We start from the raw sequence: 20,918 nt of genomic DNA, 5'->3' as shown, positions 1-20,918 counted from the left end.
GCAACCAACAAACTGAAAACTTTTAACACTTGCATGCTTCATTTCATTTAAAATCAACTCGCCTTTTCAATAAAAGTTAATAGTGAAACATGGCAATTCTTCCTGCACAAATTGCATCAGACTACTGCACATAGTTCATCTGATAGTGTTGGTCGCTTCACTGGGGTTTTTGTTTTAATATAACGTAATTGAAAACATGCGCAAATGTCTTTTTAAGCTTAGGAGCCTTCTCAGCCAAGCCTGGACCTAATCACGGTGCTCGGCAGGTCATCTGCCTCCCAGATCAACCTTTGAAATACACAACTTGTTTGTCTAGATACAATATAACTGCTGTTTACGGGTGGTCTGCATCCCTGATGTTAGAAGCAACTTATGGGCACGTTCAGATCCAATCTCAATCAGATGTTGCTTGTACAACAGAAAGCTGTTCCATTTTTCTGCTTATTGGGCGCAGTGCAGTTAACTGCATTTGGTTTAACGAGAGACCGAGAATAAAATGACATTTCCCCATTATCATATTCAAATTCATCACACCAGCCCGCAGGTCTTTTACACTGAGCTTTCTATCTCCCTTATGAACAGGGATTCTGCTGTATTTTGAACCATATGCATGTAGATCGGGAGCTTTCTAGTTTCTTGAGAAGCACGCTGCTTTCCAATCTCATTGGAAGAATCAAAACAGCAAGCAATCGAGCGAAAACAGGAATTGCTGGAGAAACTCAGCATGGTCAGGCAGCACCTGTGGAGAGTAAGCAGAGTCAACGTTTCAGGGTCAGTGACCTTTCCAGCTCAGAAAAGTGTCATTGGACCTGAAATGTTAAATCCGTTTTCTCTCCACAGATGTTGGTGGAAGTGAGGACTGCAGATGCTGGGGAGTCAGCGTCGAAAAGTGTGGTGCTGGAAAAGCACAGCAGGTCAGGCAGTGTCCAAGGAGCAGGAGAGTCGATATTTCGGGCATCAGCCCTTCATCAGGTACGATGCCCGAAACATTGACTCTCCTGCTCCTCGGATGCTGCCTGGCCTGCTGTGCTTTTCCAGCACCGCGCTTTTCGACTCTTCACAAAGGCTGCCAAACCTGCTGAGTTTCTCCAGCAATTCCTATTTTTGTTGCAGATTTCCAACGTCTGCAGTTCTCTATTTTCGGTGCCGCAAGTTCCATTTGATTTTTCTGTTAAGACACTCATTCATGCACAGATCTCCACCCAAGTCACTGGATATTACATTTGTCCCGTCTCTGGCACAAGAACATTTATACCAATTTTACTCCCTCCCTCACCTTCGAAGAGAGTAGTTAGCTGACCACAGACCAGAAATTAAACCTGCACTTTCTTTAGGTTTCACAGCTTCATCTTAGACTAAGTGCATAATCTAAAACACCATTTTGGGGGAAGTCAGAAACATTGTTGCAACATAAAACTTACAGTTGGGTTTTTTTTCCATAAATTGCTTCTTGCAGTAGATGATGCACAGGATAAGGAGAGCTAGCAAAACCATGGCCAAAGCACTGCATATCACAGCTGCTAATGCAGTATCACGCGGGCTGGAGGCAGTTGATGGGATCTTCACCAGGTTTACTCTAGTGCTACCTGAAACCAGAAACAGCACATGAGGAATTATAACAAGATCGTAACATTTTTAATCCCATACCTTAGCCAGAAACCAACTTTTATACCAACTTCTACAACACATGGTGTTTATATTGATGCATTCTGAACATTTTGTGTTGACAATGCTTTAAATCCTTTTCCATTCATTTGTTGGGATGATGTTTAACAATTCCAAATTTCAAACGTTTCAGTTGCTATTGCATTATTTTAGTTGAATTGATTTTACGAACAATATTAGGCAGGACTGGAATTGTCTCTTCCGCACTCTGTTGACATAAATTATTGTTTCAGGCAAAAGCAATTAGTATGTGAAATGGTTAACGAACAACAAAAGGTAAGCTCTGCTCATCAGTATATAAAGACATGTTGCTGTGAGGAGCAAACCAGTCTTCAGCATGTATTTCAGTGATGGTTAGTGTTAACATCATGTTGTTAAAGCAGTAACATGTACAGGTATCTGTATTTACTTTTAAGGTGAGCCTGATGCCTCAAGAGTCAATCATATATCTTAGATGAAATGGAACCAGCTACTAAACAGTATGTAATAAATATATTGACTACTCATTAAGACAAATCTACATTCTGCTTGACATGTCAAGTGGACATCCTCCCCAACATGGTATCAGAAGCTGAGCTTAATATCTGAAAGAAGGATTTGTGTTGGTGGATCTATCCAAGTTATCCCAGATCATATCTGACCATATAAGATGGCAACTGAAGTGAGGACTTTTCAATTATAAGATGTTAGTAGCTGACTCCAATTATAAAATGAAGTGTGACAAAGTCTGGAATGTCACCTGCTCTGACCTAAGAAGTATCTCTTATCTTGGATATGGTCAGATACTGTTTGCTAGAATACAAGCCAATCCACCCTTTGGAGATAGAACTGCAGTTTGCCCCTCTGACACAAATCCCCAAACCACACGGAGGTCACACTACTTCCTTTTTGTTTTAACCCTAACATGACCTTTGAAACAAAGAGTTGCTTGTAATGTGATGGATAGATAGATAGAGATTTCTGAACATACAGTAAGTGAGGTTGAGAAAGTGGATTTGAGGATTGTCAGACCAGCCATGATCTCATTGAATGGCAGAGTGAATTCGATGGGCTGAATGGTCTACTTCTGTTCCTACTTCTTACGGTCATTGGTATCCAAGTTGTGCAAAGTTGCTGGCCTGAACAATTTCAGTGAGTTTAGGCTGAAAGAAGAGCCCATGCTGACCTTTCACTGCAGTTACCTGACTACAGGTTTGTCAGTTTCACCGTGTATCCTGCTCATTTCAGGGCAGTTTCCAGGGCTGGGTCCCTGCCCTGCATTCACCTTCCCCTCTCTGGTCAGCTGCAGTATGCTGAATAAGGCTCTTAACTGCCATTTAAATAACCACATTTGGCTTCCTGTCAGACCAACAATGATTTCCTGCTGAACTTACAAGTCACTGTGGAGAAAGCTGGGAACAGGTAGGATCACTTTGGGATCCAGTACATTGCCATTTTTTAGACAGTTCCCTGTCCGACTTGCTCCTAATACTGCTCCCAGCAGGCTACCAGACTTATTCAACATTTCCATCGTTTTCTGTTTCTCTTGCAATTTTTCAGATTGAGCTTGGACAATAATTGTATAAGAGCAAAGTTCATGTGGTTAAAAAATACAATGCTTGAACATACCTATAACAACAGCACATGCAAAGTTAATTTTTAGCGTTCATGCTTTTTGGTTTGTCACTGGATAAGCTACATGTTAAGTCAGTAAAGAAAATAAAACTTGCAGTGTTGCCCTCTATGGCTGAGTCAAACAACTCAGCTTGTCAAAACGAACAGGGTGTATGCCATGTCAACAACTTGATACCTTTCACTGCATGGGTTATTTTTGGGTAGGGAGAGGGGAACTTCTTTTGTAGGCCCCTTAAGCCAATTCGAGGAACTATGGTTATTCCCATGTTTTCATCCTCCCCCACTGGCCTCTTAATCCAACTCTCCCAACCCACCCTGATTTAGGGCACAGATTTATCAGCATCCCTCAGTTTGGTGGGACTGTCTGTAATCCCTGAAGTAGCATCTACTCCCAGTTTCACTGCTGGGTTTACAGCGTTACCAACGTCCAATTGGTAGGCAGTTCCCTATGGGAGAACTTCCTCATAGAAAGGGGCAGCAGTCTCACCTCAAAGCAATGAATGCAGCTTCCAATGTTAGATTCCTTTGGGTCAGCAATTGGGATTGTGGGCAGGCTCTGCTTTGACAAGTAATGGGAGGACAGCTAGAAACCAAGGCACCAGGAAAATCCAGCTCATTATCTCATGTGCCATGAAAATCAAACATTTGATAAAAAAAATTGCGTATAGCTTCATGCAATACATTACATAGCTGTAGCTGAGAACCTTGTGCAATATCTAGAAACCATTCTCCTAAGCCTTTTCATTTTGTGTTTTCATTTTATTATTTTGAGGTGCACAATTTATTTGTAATTTGATAATCAGATCATAGGCAAGCGTTATAGTGCCAAACTTTGTTCTTCTGAAGCCAGAGATGTAAAGCAATTATAGATATGAATTTCAGATTCTTGCCAATACGTGTGAAAACTACTAAGTGACAAAACAATATCGTTATACCAAAATCCTGGACATTGAAATACAACCCCTGCTATGTACAATATTTAAACTCCCACATATAAACAAGTGATTTCCAGACATACAAGTAAAACATGTTCCTCATATACAAAAGGCTGAAGTTGATCATACACAAAACTTTCAGCCACACCCTCGCTCCCCGTGCGCCTTTTCTTTAACTGTCCCAGGAGTTTAACAGCTGCAATGTTTCATCCTCAGGACTTTACTATGCAGGGACTCAAGGACCGCTGAAGGCTGATCCCTGATTATTACCAATGGCTAATCTTGGTCTAACTTCTCCCAACAGGGATTGGGAGACTCCTCCCTGTTCTACGCAGTGGAAAGGACTGAAGCAGAACGAAAGGCGAAATTTGTTTTGCATGCAAATGTGCAATGTCAAAAGGACATTGTTTACCTACGTGTTCTGTCCAACATTGTGCCTAATTGAATTGGTTGCTGTATGTGCTGATCTCAAGGCTTTGCAGGTCACCCTCCATGTTTCTATGGGAAAGGCTCTATGTTACAATTCTGATTTTTGTGTGCCGGTTGAAACTTTGTCCTGTTTTTGGAGAAAAGCCCCTCAATGCTTGCAACGCGAAAGATTTGTTCAGGATCAGAAGATCGTTTACATTTTGTAATTAGTGTACCTTCTCATTTAAGGTAGCACCAGGCACTAGCTGAACTTGTTTGCTTCATAATATTGCCATTAAAGTTGGGGCTTGATGCTTCCAGTTCCTGAATATAAATGCAGCACATGGCTCTCTTTTTAACAGGCTCTTGGAGCAATCCTAAGTACACATTGCATCTCAATTTAAACTTAAAATAGCCCAGTTGGAACTTCGGTGGTCATTGGTTGTGATCCCTCAGTGAGAAAGTTCAGAAGAAAGGGGCATAAAGTTGAACATTAGAGTTTGACCATTCAGGGCTGTTATCAGAAAGCAATTCACACAATGGGCAGTGGCTATCCAGCACTCCGGCCTCCCAAGAAGGCACTGAGGTTAAGTCAACTTGAATTTTCCAAACTGAAATTTATGGTACTAAAATGGGTAGATGGAATTAAAATACGTAATCTAACTGAATGAATGTCAGAACAGGCTTGAAGGATTGAGTGGCATGTTCCTGTGAGGACAAAATGGACAACCTCTACGAATTGCTTTCAGGCTGGAAAACGAACCTGCAAGTTGAAACAGTATTTTCTGAAGTGTGCTGTACTTGCAGTTACACCCAAAAGGTTCTGTCTATGTACTTACTGAATGGTGACAGGCAGAATCTTGAACTAGGATGGGTAATAAAGGCTGAGTTGACTCATGAGAATTCTTGCAAACTCCTTTGAAATTATTTAAACAAACAATAAAAAGAATAAGTTGATTAGGTTCATCTCCGCTGAATGCAAATTGCCAAGTGGGCTATACGCTGATGTAGGAGGATGTCACCACGATGAAATAATGGATTTGGCTCTAGTTTCCTATTTAGATGCTCAAACCTGCCTGGTTTTATGCTTTGTTCTAAATTGCTTTGACTCAATATGATGTAGAGCAAATTTTCTTTTACAGAACATAGATGATTTTGCTGCACATTTAAAACTACTTTTAAAATAACATAACAAAACTCTTAGCCTTGTTAATCTTTTGCAAGGGTGGGGCATCAACAGGGCTGAATAAATGCTATCTCAACTTCAACTTTCACTCAAATGAGGCGCTGCAAGGCAAAAACATACTACTCTCTAAAAATGCCAAAGCTCAAAAACAATAAGTCCGAAGTGAACAAAATCTCAGTTTTGACAGGTCTGGATACGGATCATCTTTGCAACAATTTTATCAAAAATGAGACGATTGGCCTCAGAGGCATAGTTTTACAGAGTAAAATCCTGGAACAAAGATGTCTACTTAAAAGAAATGTACAGAACATAAAAAAAGATTGTTGTTGATCTACATTTTGATGGGGATCTTAAAGTTTTGACTTGTTGTCCTTTCCAGCAGAACAGCTTGTTACTCTGAGAGCTAAGTATTGAGCTGTTGACAACGAAAATGTGAAAATGTGGCACGTGGCTCAGTGGTTAGCACTGATGCCTCATTGCACTAGGGTCCCAGGTTTCATTCCAGCCTTGGGTGACTGTCTGTGTGGAGTTTGCACATTCTCCCTGTGTCTGCATGGGTTTCCTCCAGGTGCCCTGGTTTCCTCCCATAGTCCAAAGAAATGCAGGTCAGGTGATTTGGCCATGCTAAATTGCCCATAGTGTTAGGTTCATTAGTCAGAGAGTGAAATGGGTCTGAGTGGGTTGCTCTTTTGAGGGTTGGTGTGGACTGGTTGGGCTGAAGGGCCTGTTTCCACACTGTAGGGAATCTTATCAAAAATATAGGGTTGTAGATTGCATTATTCATCTGACTCTAACTGAACATTCTTTAAACAGAGTTTTTTTTTTACTTACTTTTCACCTTAAGATAAATGTCTGACTGGTAATGAATCTAGCAAAGAGATAACAGATGTGCGTTCTCACTATTCAAATTATTTTTTATTTGTTTGTCTTACAACCAGAAATTCAACTTAAAAAAAAGGTTGTGACTCATAAAATTTGTTTTATTTTCAATTAAAAATGCCTGAGCTCAGAAATGGTGTCAATGATATGACAATGAATGAATACCCAGATCTGCAGCCAGAGACACTAGGTGGGAATGCACTGGCATGCCAATTAGTGTGCATGAACCCTCAGGGTAGTTGCACGGTGAGTGTCTTGCCCCTCTCCCTCCTGGCACTGTTACGAATCAGCACCTCTTCTTGCCAGACGTTGCAAAGTCAAAGGGCACTTTTAACATCTCCTCCAGACCAGGACCTGAATGTGCTGGGGGCGCAAATCATCCCGTAAAATGTTAAAACAAAACCCATTAGGCTGGTAGGTCAGTCTTTTTCTGTAAACAAACCCTCTCAGAGCTGCAGGGATAACCGCTTTGTGGCAGTGTAATTTGGATGGTTAGGCAAGGATAGTGGCCTCAAAGTCAGACAGTCAGGGAGGTACCAATAGGATCAGGGTGCAGGAGGTTTAGGAAGCAGGATTGGTCACTAGTAGGAGGTATTACAAATAGAAATATATACATTTTTTAAAAATTGAACTTTATTTTAAAAGTTATTTCATTGACCAATATAGGAATTTTAACAACGTAAAGTACTTCAATTAATTTTGTATGTCATTTCTTGATAAAGAAGGTCCTATAAAATCTAACTCCAACTTTAACTTTGATTCCTAGCAAAACCCAAGTTTCACTTCATGTTGTTTTACTTAAAGTCACAATTTTCAGGAATGGATCCATAACTTGTGAGTTCTCCAATTACACATTAGTGGGCAGCACAGTGGCACAGTGGTTAGCACTGCTGCCTCACAGAGCCAGTGACCCGGGTTCAATTCCCGCCTCAGGCGACTGACTGTGTGGAGTTTGCACGTTCTCCCCGTGTCTGCGGGTTTCCTTCGGGTGCTCCGGTTTCCTCCCACAGTCCAAAGATATGTGGGTCAGGTGAGTTGGCCATGCTAAATTGCCCGTAGTGCTAGGGGCATGGATGGGTTGCGGGTCCGTGTGGGCTTGTTGGGCCGAAGGGCCTGTTTCCACACTGTAAGTAATCTAAATATGTTCTCTTCTTTTTGCAAGATCTTTCTTGCCTCTTTTAGCTTTCCCATTCACCAATCGAGGGTCTCCTGTTCCTGACCCTCCACTCTAGTAGATGTCCTCTGGAGGTCTTTACACCAGACGTGTAGCACAGCCGACAGGACAGCATTAGAGAACCACCAGGATATCCAGTACTAGTGAGGATCTAACAAACTGTGTCTGTCAATTTATTATTAGGTTAAAGCCACATATTTCAGTCACTTACCTACTTCTGTGTTAAGCAACTGTGTGGGGCACAGAACATCAAGGAACACTGGCATCAGCCACCAAATGATAACAGGGCAAGAGATGGCTGTTGCCAAACAGGAACTAAAGCCTGTTACGCATAAAAGCTGCTCAAAAAGGTATAGGACACATTTCTTCTTTTTTTTCTTTCTCCACCTTGATAAATTTAGTTGATGATATCTGAAGTTTGCTGCATTGGGCACGAAAGCCACTCTGTACCTTTGTATAGCTGCCTATTTTCTTGATTTCCCACAAACATCACTTCCTGCTTGAGCAGAATTCCATCGTCCTTCAGTGACAATGCTAAAAATAACACATTGCAAATGTGTCTGTGGTCAATGAGGTCTCCAGTATTGATTGGTTAGTAATCTGCATCTTCTTTGAAATATAGATAAATACTGGTAACAATGCTCCAATTATTGTGCAGCAATCATTGATTGAAAAGAAAAGTCTATTTGATAGACTCTGCTCCCATATGTCTGATCCAAGTTGCTTGATAAAAGCACTCCTGGGTTTTTTTTAAAGTAATTGCTTTTTCTAAAGGAGATGAATCATTAGTATCAAAACAATGGAGAAAAGTCTGGCCTCTCCCACAATAGATCTGTTGATACAGGATTATGTCATGTGTTTTTAACTTTGTTCCTAAACCTGAATAATTTACTATATCTTTAATTAAGCACTTTTAGCATTACTTATAATGTTGATCATTGAAATGTCTATACTTTTAATTAATTAAAGGGAGTAAAACATAAAAACTTGTAAATATTTGTAATGCAAAACTAATTTTACAACTTACTTAACAATTCTATTTGAAATAATCAGATATGGGTAGATGAAGAATTTTAAAACCACAATAAATGGATTTATTTTGAATGAATTTTCATCATTGGTTGATCTGTTTTTAAATGATTTGTTCACCGGGTGTGGCATGTCCAGCATATCTCAAATAAAAGCAAAGAACTGTGGATGCTGAAAATCTGAGATAAGACCAGAAAATGCTCGAGAAACTCAGAGGGTCAGGCAGAATTTCTAGAAAGAGAAACAGGGTTAACCTTTAAAGTCCAACGTAACATTTCTCTGAATTTTAAGGGAGATGAAAAATGAGTTTTTTTAATGCTGCAAGACCAAATGCTGACTCAGTGGCCACTTTGCATACTCTCTGTAAGAACGAGCCTGACCTTCCAGTTACTTACAATTTCATTAATAATCTGACTTTTATGCTCTCATGTCTGTCCCAGACCTGTTGCAGCCCTCCAGTGAAGCCTCCCTTGATGGAGGAACAGCACTTCATTTTTAGCTTAGGCACTTTACAATCTTCAGGACTCAACACTGAGTTCAGCAATTTCAGACCATGAACACTGTCCTCTGCTTTGATTCCACCCTCTCACCCCTCAATGTCATGTTTGCATGAGTTTGCTCTTAGCAAAGACAATCTACTTTCTACTGTTCACGTCTACTGTTACCACCTACTTTGCATCTATATTATCTCCTCTAATACTATTTGTTTTTGTTCTGTGCATTCTCACTGTCTGCTTCACTTGCTCCTTCTCCCACTTTGTCAACAGCAGAAAAATAAGCATCTCATGCTCTCTATAACGGCAAAATATTGTGGCTGCTGGAAATCTGAATAAAAAAAAATGAGAAGGCTCCAGAAACTCATCAGATCTGGTCACATCTGTAGAAAGAGACAAACAGAGTTTGCATTTTGAATCCAGCTTGACTTCTTCAGAACTGCAGGCGATTTCAGGAAGGACCCACATTGCTGTGGCTCTGGACTCACATTTAGAACAAACGGAGTAAGAATGGCAAATTTCCTTCCCGAATGGCCGCAGGAGGCTTTGTGCAGCCTGCAAATCTTTTGGCAATGCTCCAGCCATTCAAATTTCTGGAGTTTGTGTGGAACTGTAATGAGGGAAGGTGTAGTGACATGACAAGATAAAGGATATCAAATAAACAAAGCAATCCATTAGTTGCATGATCATATTACCAATACTAGTTTTTTTATTATTCCAGACTTATGTTATCAACTCAATTTAAATTCCTTAGCTGCCTTGATGGAATTTGAACTCATATCTTTGATAAGTTACTTTGGGCATTTGGTACTAATCCAGTAACATAATCATTGTGGTATCACACTGGGGATATCATTTGCATATCTTATTTTTTTAAGGTAACTGATGATTGCACAAAGAGGAGGAAGCAATGAGTAGCAAAGTAATGGTGCAGTAAAAGTGGCTTAAACGTTAACAACATTTCCACTAATTGTTTATTACTACAAGACAATAATATTGTGTAAGTACCCTATCTGTGTCCTGCTCAGAAACAGCTCTGAACAAGTTTTACAGCTTTCGGGCATCCTGTATCACATATACTATTGAGAGAGCGAACTTCCTACATGCTTGGAAATCCATGCTTCCTATGTGCTGTCAACCCTCCCCCTTCCATGCCAATGTATTGGGGTAAATAAAATTTTCCCTCGTTCTTGCACTGCAGTAGAGACTGGGAGTCACCTGATGCGTACATTGCATAATATACTCAGCTTAACACTTTTGTGCAATCTTCAAAGCCCCTAAACAATGTGAACATTGGTGAGTCAAATGGTAAAATGTGGTGAGATCAGAAGAAATGGATTCCGGACATTGAGGAAAAGAAATTCTGAAACCAGGTTTTCAGCAGCAGGATAAGTATATCATCAGAAAGCGCTGCAAAACCTATTTACATCTATTTTGGTGATATCAGCACTAAATTCTCCCTCATTGGTATACAATTCTTCCTCATGGTAGATAAAACTAGACAGTGAAAACATCAGATGTGAAAGTCACCAAGTGGGTACCTGGTGGTTCTAGCTTGCTGCTTGCACCTTGGGCCTTCATCTTGGGTAGCCGTCCCCAACAATCTCAAGGCACTTTCCATGGACAGTGACTACCCTCAGCCTGCTCAGTGTGTGGCAGTGGTGGGTACAACAAGCTGGACAGGTCTGTATTGAGACCTGCTTCTCATTGTGAGCTGTTGCTGTGACCCCTCATTGACTGTAAATTTATTATTGCTCAAAAGGCAAGCAGTCCCCATCTATTTCCAGGAGCAAATGCAACTTCTTTTTGCTTGTTATTTTTTCTTTGTTTTTGGCATTGTTGAATGAAAGCGAATATTGTCAACCATTTGAATGCTTTCCAGCATGTGGTGTTCATACCTTGGTCAATGGAAAGTTGTTATGCTGCTGTAAAGGAAAGAGTAACTCTCTAATACCGGGTTTCTCAGGTGAAATGATACTAAGAATGTTGTAGTTGTAGTTTGATTCTTATAGCTGCAATTACAATGATAGTCAATTAGACATATCATGATGAAAAGGACAAATATGATCTTGAATTTGCAATGAAGTGTCATCCATGCCCTATCCTTTTCTCTCCCCTCTCACTAGATGCCGTGTGAGGGACAGCTCGTGATTGGCAGGACTGAACCTGATGTACAACTGTGCTTTAAAAATGGTGCCAGCATTGGAAATACAGGGAGGTCCAGCAGTGGCAAAAATGTCTGTCCTTTCTGAGCACATGATAGTGTGAGTGGGGCACCATAGAGACATGATGCATAGCTAATGGAGCAAACAGCAGAGAAAACTGTGAAAGAATCCACTCGAATTCACAGAGAGAGATCATCCATGAAACTTCCCGAAATTGACACTTGGCTGATCTCTGGCAAAATCCAGCCTCTTTTTGCTTACCTTTGACTGTTGTTGATTTTGTCCCATTGCCTTTTAAAGTCTAAATCCTAATTTTCAAAGACCCACCACCACCTTGCTCCTTGAGTCGCATGTGAGTAGCACCATCATGTTAGCTGACGAGCTGACAATACATCTTATAGCAGGTAACAGCATTGGTGGCTAGAATTCTGAGGCAAATTTTCGAACAACATTTTAAATTGCTTTTGATGAATAGCAATCGGAAACATATCAAGTGCAAACCATGAGAAGTGACAGAGGGAAACAACCAATTCATGCACACAATGTAAGGAAGCCTCTGGGTTTGGTGGACCTGTCTTGGGAGAATGTCAGTCCACGTGGGCAGGTACATGCTGGGGTCAGGTCCATCCACCCTCTGAAACAGTGTGTAGGCAATCAGAGAGGTTACATTGATTGATTAATTTACTGTTGTCACATGTAATGAGATACAGTGAAAAGTGTTGTTTTGCATGGTATATAGAAAGATCATACCATACGAAGTGCAAGAAGGTAGCAGAACAGAGTGCAGAATACAGTGCTACAGCTGCAGAGAAGGTGCATAGATAGAGATCAACATTAACATTCGAGAGGTTCATTCAAAAGTCTGACCACAGAGGAAGAAGCTGTTCTTGAATCTGTTCACACATGTTTTCAAACCTTTATATCTTCTGCCAGATGGAAGAGGGTGGAAGAGAGTATAATTGGGTTGGGAGAGGTCTTGATTACATTGGTTGCTTTCCTGAAGCCACAGGAAGTATAGATAGACTTTACTGTTGGAAGGCTGGTTTGCATGATGGACTGGGACGTGTTCACAACTCTCTGCAGTTTCTTGTAGACTTGGGAAGAGCAGTTGCCATTCCACGCTGTGATGCATCCAGATAGGATGCCTTTTATGGTGCATCTATAAAAATTGGTAAGAGTCCTTGTGGACATGTCAATTTCCTTTCATCTCCTGAGGAAGTAGAGAAATTGACATGTGTGGACTAGGACAGATTGTTGGTGATCATCATTCCAGGAATTTGATGGTCTTGATCATCTCCATCTCAGCAGCATTGATGCAGTCAGGGTCATACCCTCCACTTAGCTTCCTGAAGTCAATGACTGGCTCCTTCATTTTGCTGACGTTGATGGAGAGATTGTTTTCTTTACACCACGTCACTAAGCACTCAATCTCCTTCCTGTATTCTGTCTCATTGTTGTTCGAGATCTGACCTGCAATGGTGATGTTGACAGAAAACTTGGAAATGGAGTTGGGGTGGAATTTGTCCCCACATTTGTGAGTGTATGAGGAATATAGTAGGGGACAGAGTAAACAATCCTGCTGGGCACCGGTGTTCAGGATTATGGTGGAGGTGTTGTTGCCTAGTCTTACTGATTGCGGTCTATACGTTAGAAGGTTGTAGATTCAGTTACAGAGGGGGCAGCCGAGACCTAGGTCTCAGAGGTTAGAGATGTGTTTGTTTGGAATTATGGCGTTGAAGGCAGAAATGTAATGAATAAATATGAGCCTGATGAAGGTGCCCTTGTTATCCAGATGTTCCAGGGATGAGTGTAGGGTATCTGTTGTGGACTCGCTCCACCAATAAGTGAACTGCAAAGGATGAAGGCAAGCTGGGAGGCTGGAGGTGATGTGAGTCATGACTAACCTCTTGAAGCATTTCATAATCATGGAGGTCACAGCCACAGGACAGTGTCATTGAGGCATGATGCATGATTTTTCTTTGGCAACAGGATGATGGTGGTCTTCTTGAAGTAGGGGGGGCTTCAGATTGTAATAAGGAGAGGCTAAACATGTCTGTGAATGCCTCCACAACAGGATCTGAGTGCACGGCTGGTGACTACATCCGGGCCAGTCATTTTCTCTGCATTCGCTCTCAGGAAAGCCACATGTGGTGATGACCATAGGCACAGATGCACCCGAGGATGATGGGATTGGTGACATCATTTCACTGCCCACCTGCTCAAAGCAAGCATAGAATGTATTCAGCTCATTGGGTAGTGATGTACTGTTGCCCGTGATTCTGTTTGACTTCGCTTTGTAGTCCGTAACGTCGTGTAAGCTTTGCCGGTAACCGTGTGGTTGGTCTGGGTCTTGAGCTTTGTTTGGTATTGCCACTTAGTGCCCCTGATGGCCTTACAAAGGTCATAGCTGGATTCCTTGTATAGGTCAGGATTGCCCTACTTGAATGCGTCAGATCTAGACATCAGTGGGGTGTGGTTCTCCCGGCTCCTCCATGGTTTCCAGTTGGGGAACATTCAGATTAACTTCTTTGGCACGCAGTCCTCTACACGCTTGCTAACGAATTTTGTAACTATAATGGCATACTCATTTAGGGTTGATCATTGTGTTCTTGAATATGGACCAGTCTATCAACTCTAAGCAGTCCCGTAGAAGCCCTTTCACTACCTCAGACCTACACTGCACTACTTTCTGTCCTGGATTCTCATGCTTCAGTTTCTGCCTGGAAACTGGGAGGAGGGACACAGCATTGTGATCTAGTTTTCCAAAATGTGGATAGGGAGTGGGGTGGTAAGCATCTTTGATAGCTGTATAGCAATGATCAAAGATGTCTGGATCTCTGGTGGGACTAAAGATGTATTGATGGCATTTTGGTAGCATGTTCTTCGGGTTGGCCTACTGGAAGTCACCGGCTACGATGAACAAAGCCTTGGAGTGTTCTGTCTCAAGGCTTTTTGTAGTGTTGTATACTTCATCAAGTGTACTCTGCACTTCCATATGGGGTGGGATGTAAACCACTGTCAGGGTAGTGGAGGTGAACACATGTAGTAGGGATGGCTATTCACTGTTAGATATTCTGAGTCTGGGAAGCCCTCAATTTGTGAGGCACAGTCAGTTGTCGCAGGAGTGAGTCATGTCTCTGTGAAGCAGAGCACATAGCAGTCTCTCAATTCCGTCTGGAAGATAAGTCTCGTTTCATGAGTCTCCACTCCACCACAACCATCTTCGAACATTGTTCATCTTGTATAGTGAGATTCCACACTTTACCTCGACTGAATGGAAAATCCTAGAAGCATCCAGTAGGAGCCTCTGGATTGCTGAGCAAGTCTGGTGTCCTTATTAAGTCTGATCTTCTGTCACAAAATAAAAACAATCTGTAACGTAAGGCTGATGGCTCAAAGGTTTGACAGCACTCAATGATTTTGGCGCGATCAATAATCAATAGGTTTGGTGAATGACATTACCGAATTTCATCAACATGGGAGAGAGAAAGTGGTGGCTCTGCCTGTAGCTTTTCAATTTATGGCAGACATTAGTCAATCTTTGCTCAATACATGGTGCAATCCTACTCATTCTTGCCAAGATCTCAGGTGAACTAATTTTATAGAATTGCATAGAGAGCAAAAATGGTACCTTTCCATCTGATCAAAATCAATTTCTCTGCATAGACATGAAAGATATTACGGTTGGTGCCTGTTCACGGAACAGTGGCAAACACTTCAACAATATTTCCTTTGTTTTCAACTGAAAAGCAAATTCCAAAGCTTTCAAGATCACAATCTCCACATTCTCTTCTATGTTTTAAGTTCAGATTCAGAAAACAATTCAGTTTGCACACGTACAGATAGGGGCTGGGGTAGATTGAAATTAAATAAGCATACGATTATTTGGACATTAAAGGTTGCGCTACAACATCGGGAAGTTTTTCTATTTGGGATTGGAATCCCAGTGTTGGCATCAAATGTGGGTCCTGACTCCACACTGTCTCAGGATCAACCCAATGTTGACTTGAAGTAAGCAAATGCTGGTCTAGGGTGGGCTAACCCAGCTAATTAAGATTGAGGGATTGGCTGTTGAAGCTGAAGGATCTCCAGAAAGAGAGGAGATCAGGCGGCTGATGTAGGTAAGAGAGAGCGAGAGGATTGCCCCACCGTCAGGCCCCCCTGCTATCAATTTTACAACATTTGAAACAAAACATGGCCACAGCCATTGGGCTGGCATTGTAGAGAGGCAACCTGGACTTCTCCTGTCACTGGCCTCAATATTTAGACTTTAGATCACCAGTGCATTGTAGCTGCAGAACGTACTTCTTAGAGAATGCACTGTTTTCTTTTTCAAAAGATTATATCAAAACACTGTCCACGTTCCATGGAGAATGCTAAGAGCCACGATATGTTGGAAAGCCATCACCTCCGAATTCCCCTCCAACTCTCATGCTTCACTGGCCTGTGTCAAGTAACAGTGATGCTGGCTGGTTGTTGCATCATCACAAGAAATAACAGTAAAATAAGAAGGCTATATGCCACGTTTCTAGAATAATTAGGGACAAGAAATTCTTGTGACCTTACTGGCATCACACAAGTTATGAGAAGAAACGTGCTGATCCAATCCTAGGATAAAATCTGGAATCTTTCTAATCCATGTGATGTATTACAATGATCAATAAGCAGTGTCAGACAGGACAGTGTAATTTAGTCATTGCAAGGACCTTGGGTAAGACCAGGCTTGGCTGTGATGTCCTCAGTAAGTAAACTGCCTTTCAATTCTTACTGCCAGATTTACACATGAGGAAAAGAGGGGATAAGAGGAGTGGAGGGGCAACGATAATGACAGTAAGACAGGAAGAAACAGAACATTAGGAGGAAATGCAAAAAAATTAAGGAAATCTCATGTAAACAACAATGGGGGAGTTTACAGATAAACATGACAGGTCAGTATAAACGAGGTTGGATGTTTCCAATGTCAGAAGAGAAAGCTGAATTGTATGCCTTCTTGCAAGTGAATAAGATTTCCACGGTAGAATTCAGTTAAATCTCTTGCATCAACTATTTTTCAAAGAATTACTCAGCTGCAAAATAAAAAGCTTTTACCGAAGTACTTCATTATGATATTGTGAGCAGTTGGAGTGATTTGTCAGCTTATTTCTATTTATTTTCACACCTGAATGTGTGCTTGTTCGCTCTGGAGCACACTGGCCTGACCACAAGCAAACAGCAACCTTCTGAGGATTTCCATAATGGGATAAAGATGTATTAACAATCAGTAGTGTCTCCCTTCCATTCTTACTAAATTCTATTTATCCTTCTCACAGAACAAAACTGACAGGTCTGTCATCAAATGAATTTACAAACAACTTATTAAGATAAAGGCACTATCAAAACAAACTTACAGCTTGGCAGAAGGGACCTAGTCTTTACTTAATTGTTCAGGTAGAAAACGTTTTTAACAAAAATGAAAGAAGGAAATAACCTAACAGACTCACAAAGAGGGCTGACTGTTGATGTGGATTCAACTACTTAACATTTCAGAGGAAGAATTTCAATAAGCAATGCTGGAAAACAGTGAAGGAATGCGAGTGGACAATTTGTTATCCAAACATAAAACTGTCACCACTCGGGAGGAAAGCTCTTGACTCCACTTTACTGTCTTTTGGTCTGGAACATCACCAACTCACTCACACCCACACACGTACACTGCAGCAAACTCAAGGGAACTCTGTGTTCCTTCGGTCCTTGTCTTATGTATATGTATGGAATTAATCTTCAATTTGTCAGTTGTGATACTAAGTTGTCATCCTTTGCTTTAAAGACAACTTGGGAGATAATGATATGAAGATTCTATTGACAAGTCTAATTAGTAAATAGCAAATCTACAATTTGCTGCAATTCTAGTGCAGTTTTTTAATGTTAGAAAAGTGCTTGAGGTACAATGGCTGTCGAATTGTTTGAAAGTGAAGCCAATGTAGCTTGTGGTAATACTCATTAATCACTGTCTGCCTCTCCGAAATATTAAAGAAGCTTACATTACATAGGCATGCTTGAGTTAACACACCTGTTCTCGTCTAATCTCGATGTGATCACGGACTCCAATTAATTGCCTTTCCACACTGAACTACTTTCAGAAAATTACTTTTGACACCACTTAGGTGATTCTTTCCATTTTCTAGCTGACTTTACCGATCTACTGGATATCTCAGATCTGGTAAGTACCATATGCACATTTAACGCTTTGTGAAATAAGCAAAAGCCCAAATATTGTTTTTGAACTGTTAATTTCCTGAGTTTATTTTATGTTTAACTGTCTCTTACATATTTCTGTGATGAGCTTTGTAATAAGCTGATGCTTAAAATGGAATACTACTCATGCATACAGAGTTCTGAAAACCATCGCGACCTTTCACTTTATGGTATTTAGTCAAGCGTAAATAATAATAAAATAATTCAAATGAATCAAACACAAATATCTCAAAGTAGTAAGATGGATTTAGCCCCATTTAGTGAAACCAAAACTGAGCATGTGACTTTTCAAATGACCTTACATCCTATACAAAAGACCTCTCAAATGTCATGAACTGTGAACTTTGCATACATTTTTGGTCAGGTAAGCTGCATGCCTGAAACCACCTTCAATATGCTGATCAATGATTGGGGATGTTGTTGATCTCCCAATACCCAGTTTTAACATGGGCTGAATGCACGAGGTCTTGGAGGTTTTCCCACAAGATTGAAGAGAGTTCAGACTTGCCAGAAGATGAGACTCAAACAACAAATACTGCTAGTTTGTTTTGTGCCCCCAGAAGGGGAGAAGGTGCATTCCAGACTTCACAATCAAGGCCAGGGCCTCTCCCGTCCAGCACTGTTGTTTAATGAAGGAAGGAAAATTTACAAGTTGATGTCACTCAATGGGATTCAACATCATTCAAACGTACAAAGAATTGAACTGGTTGTATGTTTTTGTGAATCATTTTTATGTGTGGCAATGATCTGTTTGAAAGAGTTAATGAGAATTTCAGCAGGACCATTTAATATGCATTTTCTAGAACTCACTTTCAACCAGATTATAGTTGCATGTTTTATTTCCTGCATATGCCTGGATATAAACAATTCATCTTGACATTCTGCCAGTACTTCCTGTTGAATTTCTTTTTTCATAATGCTGGATGCATGAAACATTGACAAATTGGTGCTTAGAAAGGCTCTGTAATATTCACTCAATATCCAAACCCTTTAGGATTATTTGTAATCAATCCCAAAGCAGAAGAGATTTGAACCCAGACATGCCAGAGGTTGGAACATTACCATGTGCCACAAGAACCACTCTGCACTCGTCATATGCTTGTCAGTGTTGGCAGTAAGTAATTTGAGATCTATCCTGTTTCTACACTCTGCATACCAATAATTGTTACACTTACTCTATAATTAAAAAACATTGGACAAAGTTAATAAAACAAAGGAACTCATACGCTTTTCACAACGTCTGGGCATCTAAAAGTGTTTTTCAGCCATTGAAGGAGGCAGGCAGAAAAGTGGGTTTAAAGCCAGACTCAGATCAGCCTTCATCTTGTTGAATGGGGCAGTAGGGTTAAGAGGCCAATGTACAAACATGGAAACATCGAAACAAGGAGCACATCCAATTGAGGTACAGAAGTAGTTCATTCAGGCCCTCGAGCTTGTTCTGTCATTCAAGAAGATCCTGGCTGCTTTGATTGTTTTTTTTGAATTCCCCATTTCCAACTACTCAGGCAATTTTTGATTCCTTTGCCTAACAAGAATCTATTTACCTCTGCCTTTAAAATATTCAATGACCCTGCTTCTAGACCTTCCTGAGGCACAGCATTAAAAAATTGCCCAGTCTAGTAGACCTCCTCTGAAGTATCTCCAAAGCATTTACATCCTTATTTCATTAAGCAGAATGACGCATGGTATTTGAGATGAGGTTTCACCAAGTCTTAGAAACTGAAACCTATCTTCCTCACTTTTATGTTCAAAATTCCTCTGACAGTGAAAGGTAGCCTTCCTGATTAGTTGCTGTCCATACAAAGTAACCTTTTGCGACTCATGTACTGGAACAACTTGGTTTGAATGGGCCTACTTCTTGGCCACCAGCTTATGATCTTATATTTTCTTGAAGTGTAGTCATCATTGTAACGCAGTAGAAGCAATGAAAGGTGTGATTGAATGGCATGATTGCCAGGTGTATTTTATATAATTTTATAGTTAAATATTAAATATATTATATTTTATTATTCTAATGTACTTTCAGAAGCTATTGGTCCAGCTCCAGCTGGAAATGAATTTACAATATCAGGGGTAGGTCTGAAAGATATTTATGTCAAGGTTGTTTACTTACAATGAGGCTCATAAGCAGGAGGAGGGTCCCCACATGGAATGCACTCCATTTCTTGAAAACCACCTAATTTGGTCTTCCTATAAAATCTGGAAGGAGAGAAGGTCGTGTCAGTTTTGTGGAACACAATTTAATGGGATCTAGCAGTACACTCAACATTTGTCTCTCCCATTTTGAAATGTAAAGCCAAGCACCTGGGTGCCACAGTAGTCCCACCACCCAGATACTGCAGCTGGCTCATTCTTTGTTGTCAAACCAGCTGTAAAGCCTGAAGACCTTAAAAGGGGAAAGAATGCTAACAGGACGGAAATATTGCATTTCAAAATGTAAAGTGCTTCAAAATTAATAAAGGGAAAAAAAATACACTTAAAATGGAGCTCTGCTTGTTTTTGACTGTGATGTAATTTATAGTAAAATTGTATGCCAAGACTTATTAGGAGCCTCATTTATTAATGGTAAAAGGAAAGGGATTTAATGGTTCCAGAGAGGAAGAAAAAGAGACTAAGAGAATTGTGCAATACAACAAGGTAGATGAATCATAAAAGATTTAGTGATTAAGTAAAGACATTAGTATATTTACACATTGCCACATGTGATTAGTGTTGAACGAAAGCACTTGAAGGGCAGAAATGTTGCATTAAGTTAATACATTTGAAGCTGTAGACAACTCTTTTCAAAAATAAACTAATTCTGCTTATTTCAGTACTACCATCTCCTCAAAAATCTAGTGTAGGACACAGTGTTGAAGCCAGATGCTCAACACTAAATATTGTGCACTGTAACAAATGTAAATTGAGGTATTGCTGCAGGATCAATCATGGAAAAACTAAAGATTGTAGTTTTAAATTTGAGGGAACTAAAGTTCTTCATGAAAAAATCCATTATATTATAAAACTGCACTTCTGAAAAGAAACCTGCATTAGCTCAATAGAACTTTTAATTCTTTACTGTAATGGTTCAAACTGATATCACAACTTTTGATAATCTTTGTGGTAAGCACCGGCCCAATTCATGCATCTGCCCCT

General features: G+C 40.5%; 1 protein-coding gene across 3 annotated transcripts in view; it reads right to left on the bottom strand.

Moving 5' to 3' along the window:
• The window catches only part of tnfrsf19 (tumor necrosis factor receptor superfamily, member 19), a 94,556-nt gene that overhangs the window by 34,238 nt on the left and 39,400 nt on the right, over nucleotides 1–20,918 (bottom strand). For all 3 annotated transcript variants that reach the window (XM_060826087.1, XM_060826088.1, XM_060826090.1), the window contains exons 5-6: nucleotides 19,897–19,982; nucleotides 1,422–1,586 (exon numbers count right to left, since the gene is read on the bottom strand). In XM_060826087.1, the coding sequence (XP_060682070.1) occupies nucleotides 1,422–1,586; nucleotides 19,897–19,982 (251 nt within the window). The remainder of the gene's footprint in view (nucleotides 1–1,421; nucleotides 1,587–19,896; nucleotides 19,983–20,918) is intronic.

Source organism: Hemiscyllium ocellatum, chromosome 6, assembly GCF_020745735.1.
Source record: "Hemiscyllium ocellatum isolate sHemOce1 chromosome 6, sHemOce1.pat.X.cur, whole genome shotgun sequence".
Taxonomy (NCBI): Eukaryota; Metazoa; Chordata; class Chondrichthyes; order Orectolobiformes; family Hemiscylliidae; genus Hemiscyllium; species Hemiscyllium ocellatum.
Note: the sequence above shows the minus strand (reverse complement) of the source record. Positions and strands in the feature narration are given on the sequence as shown.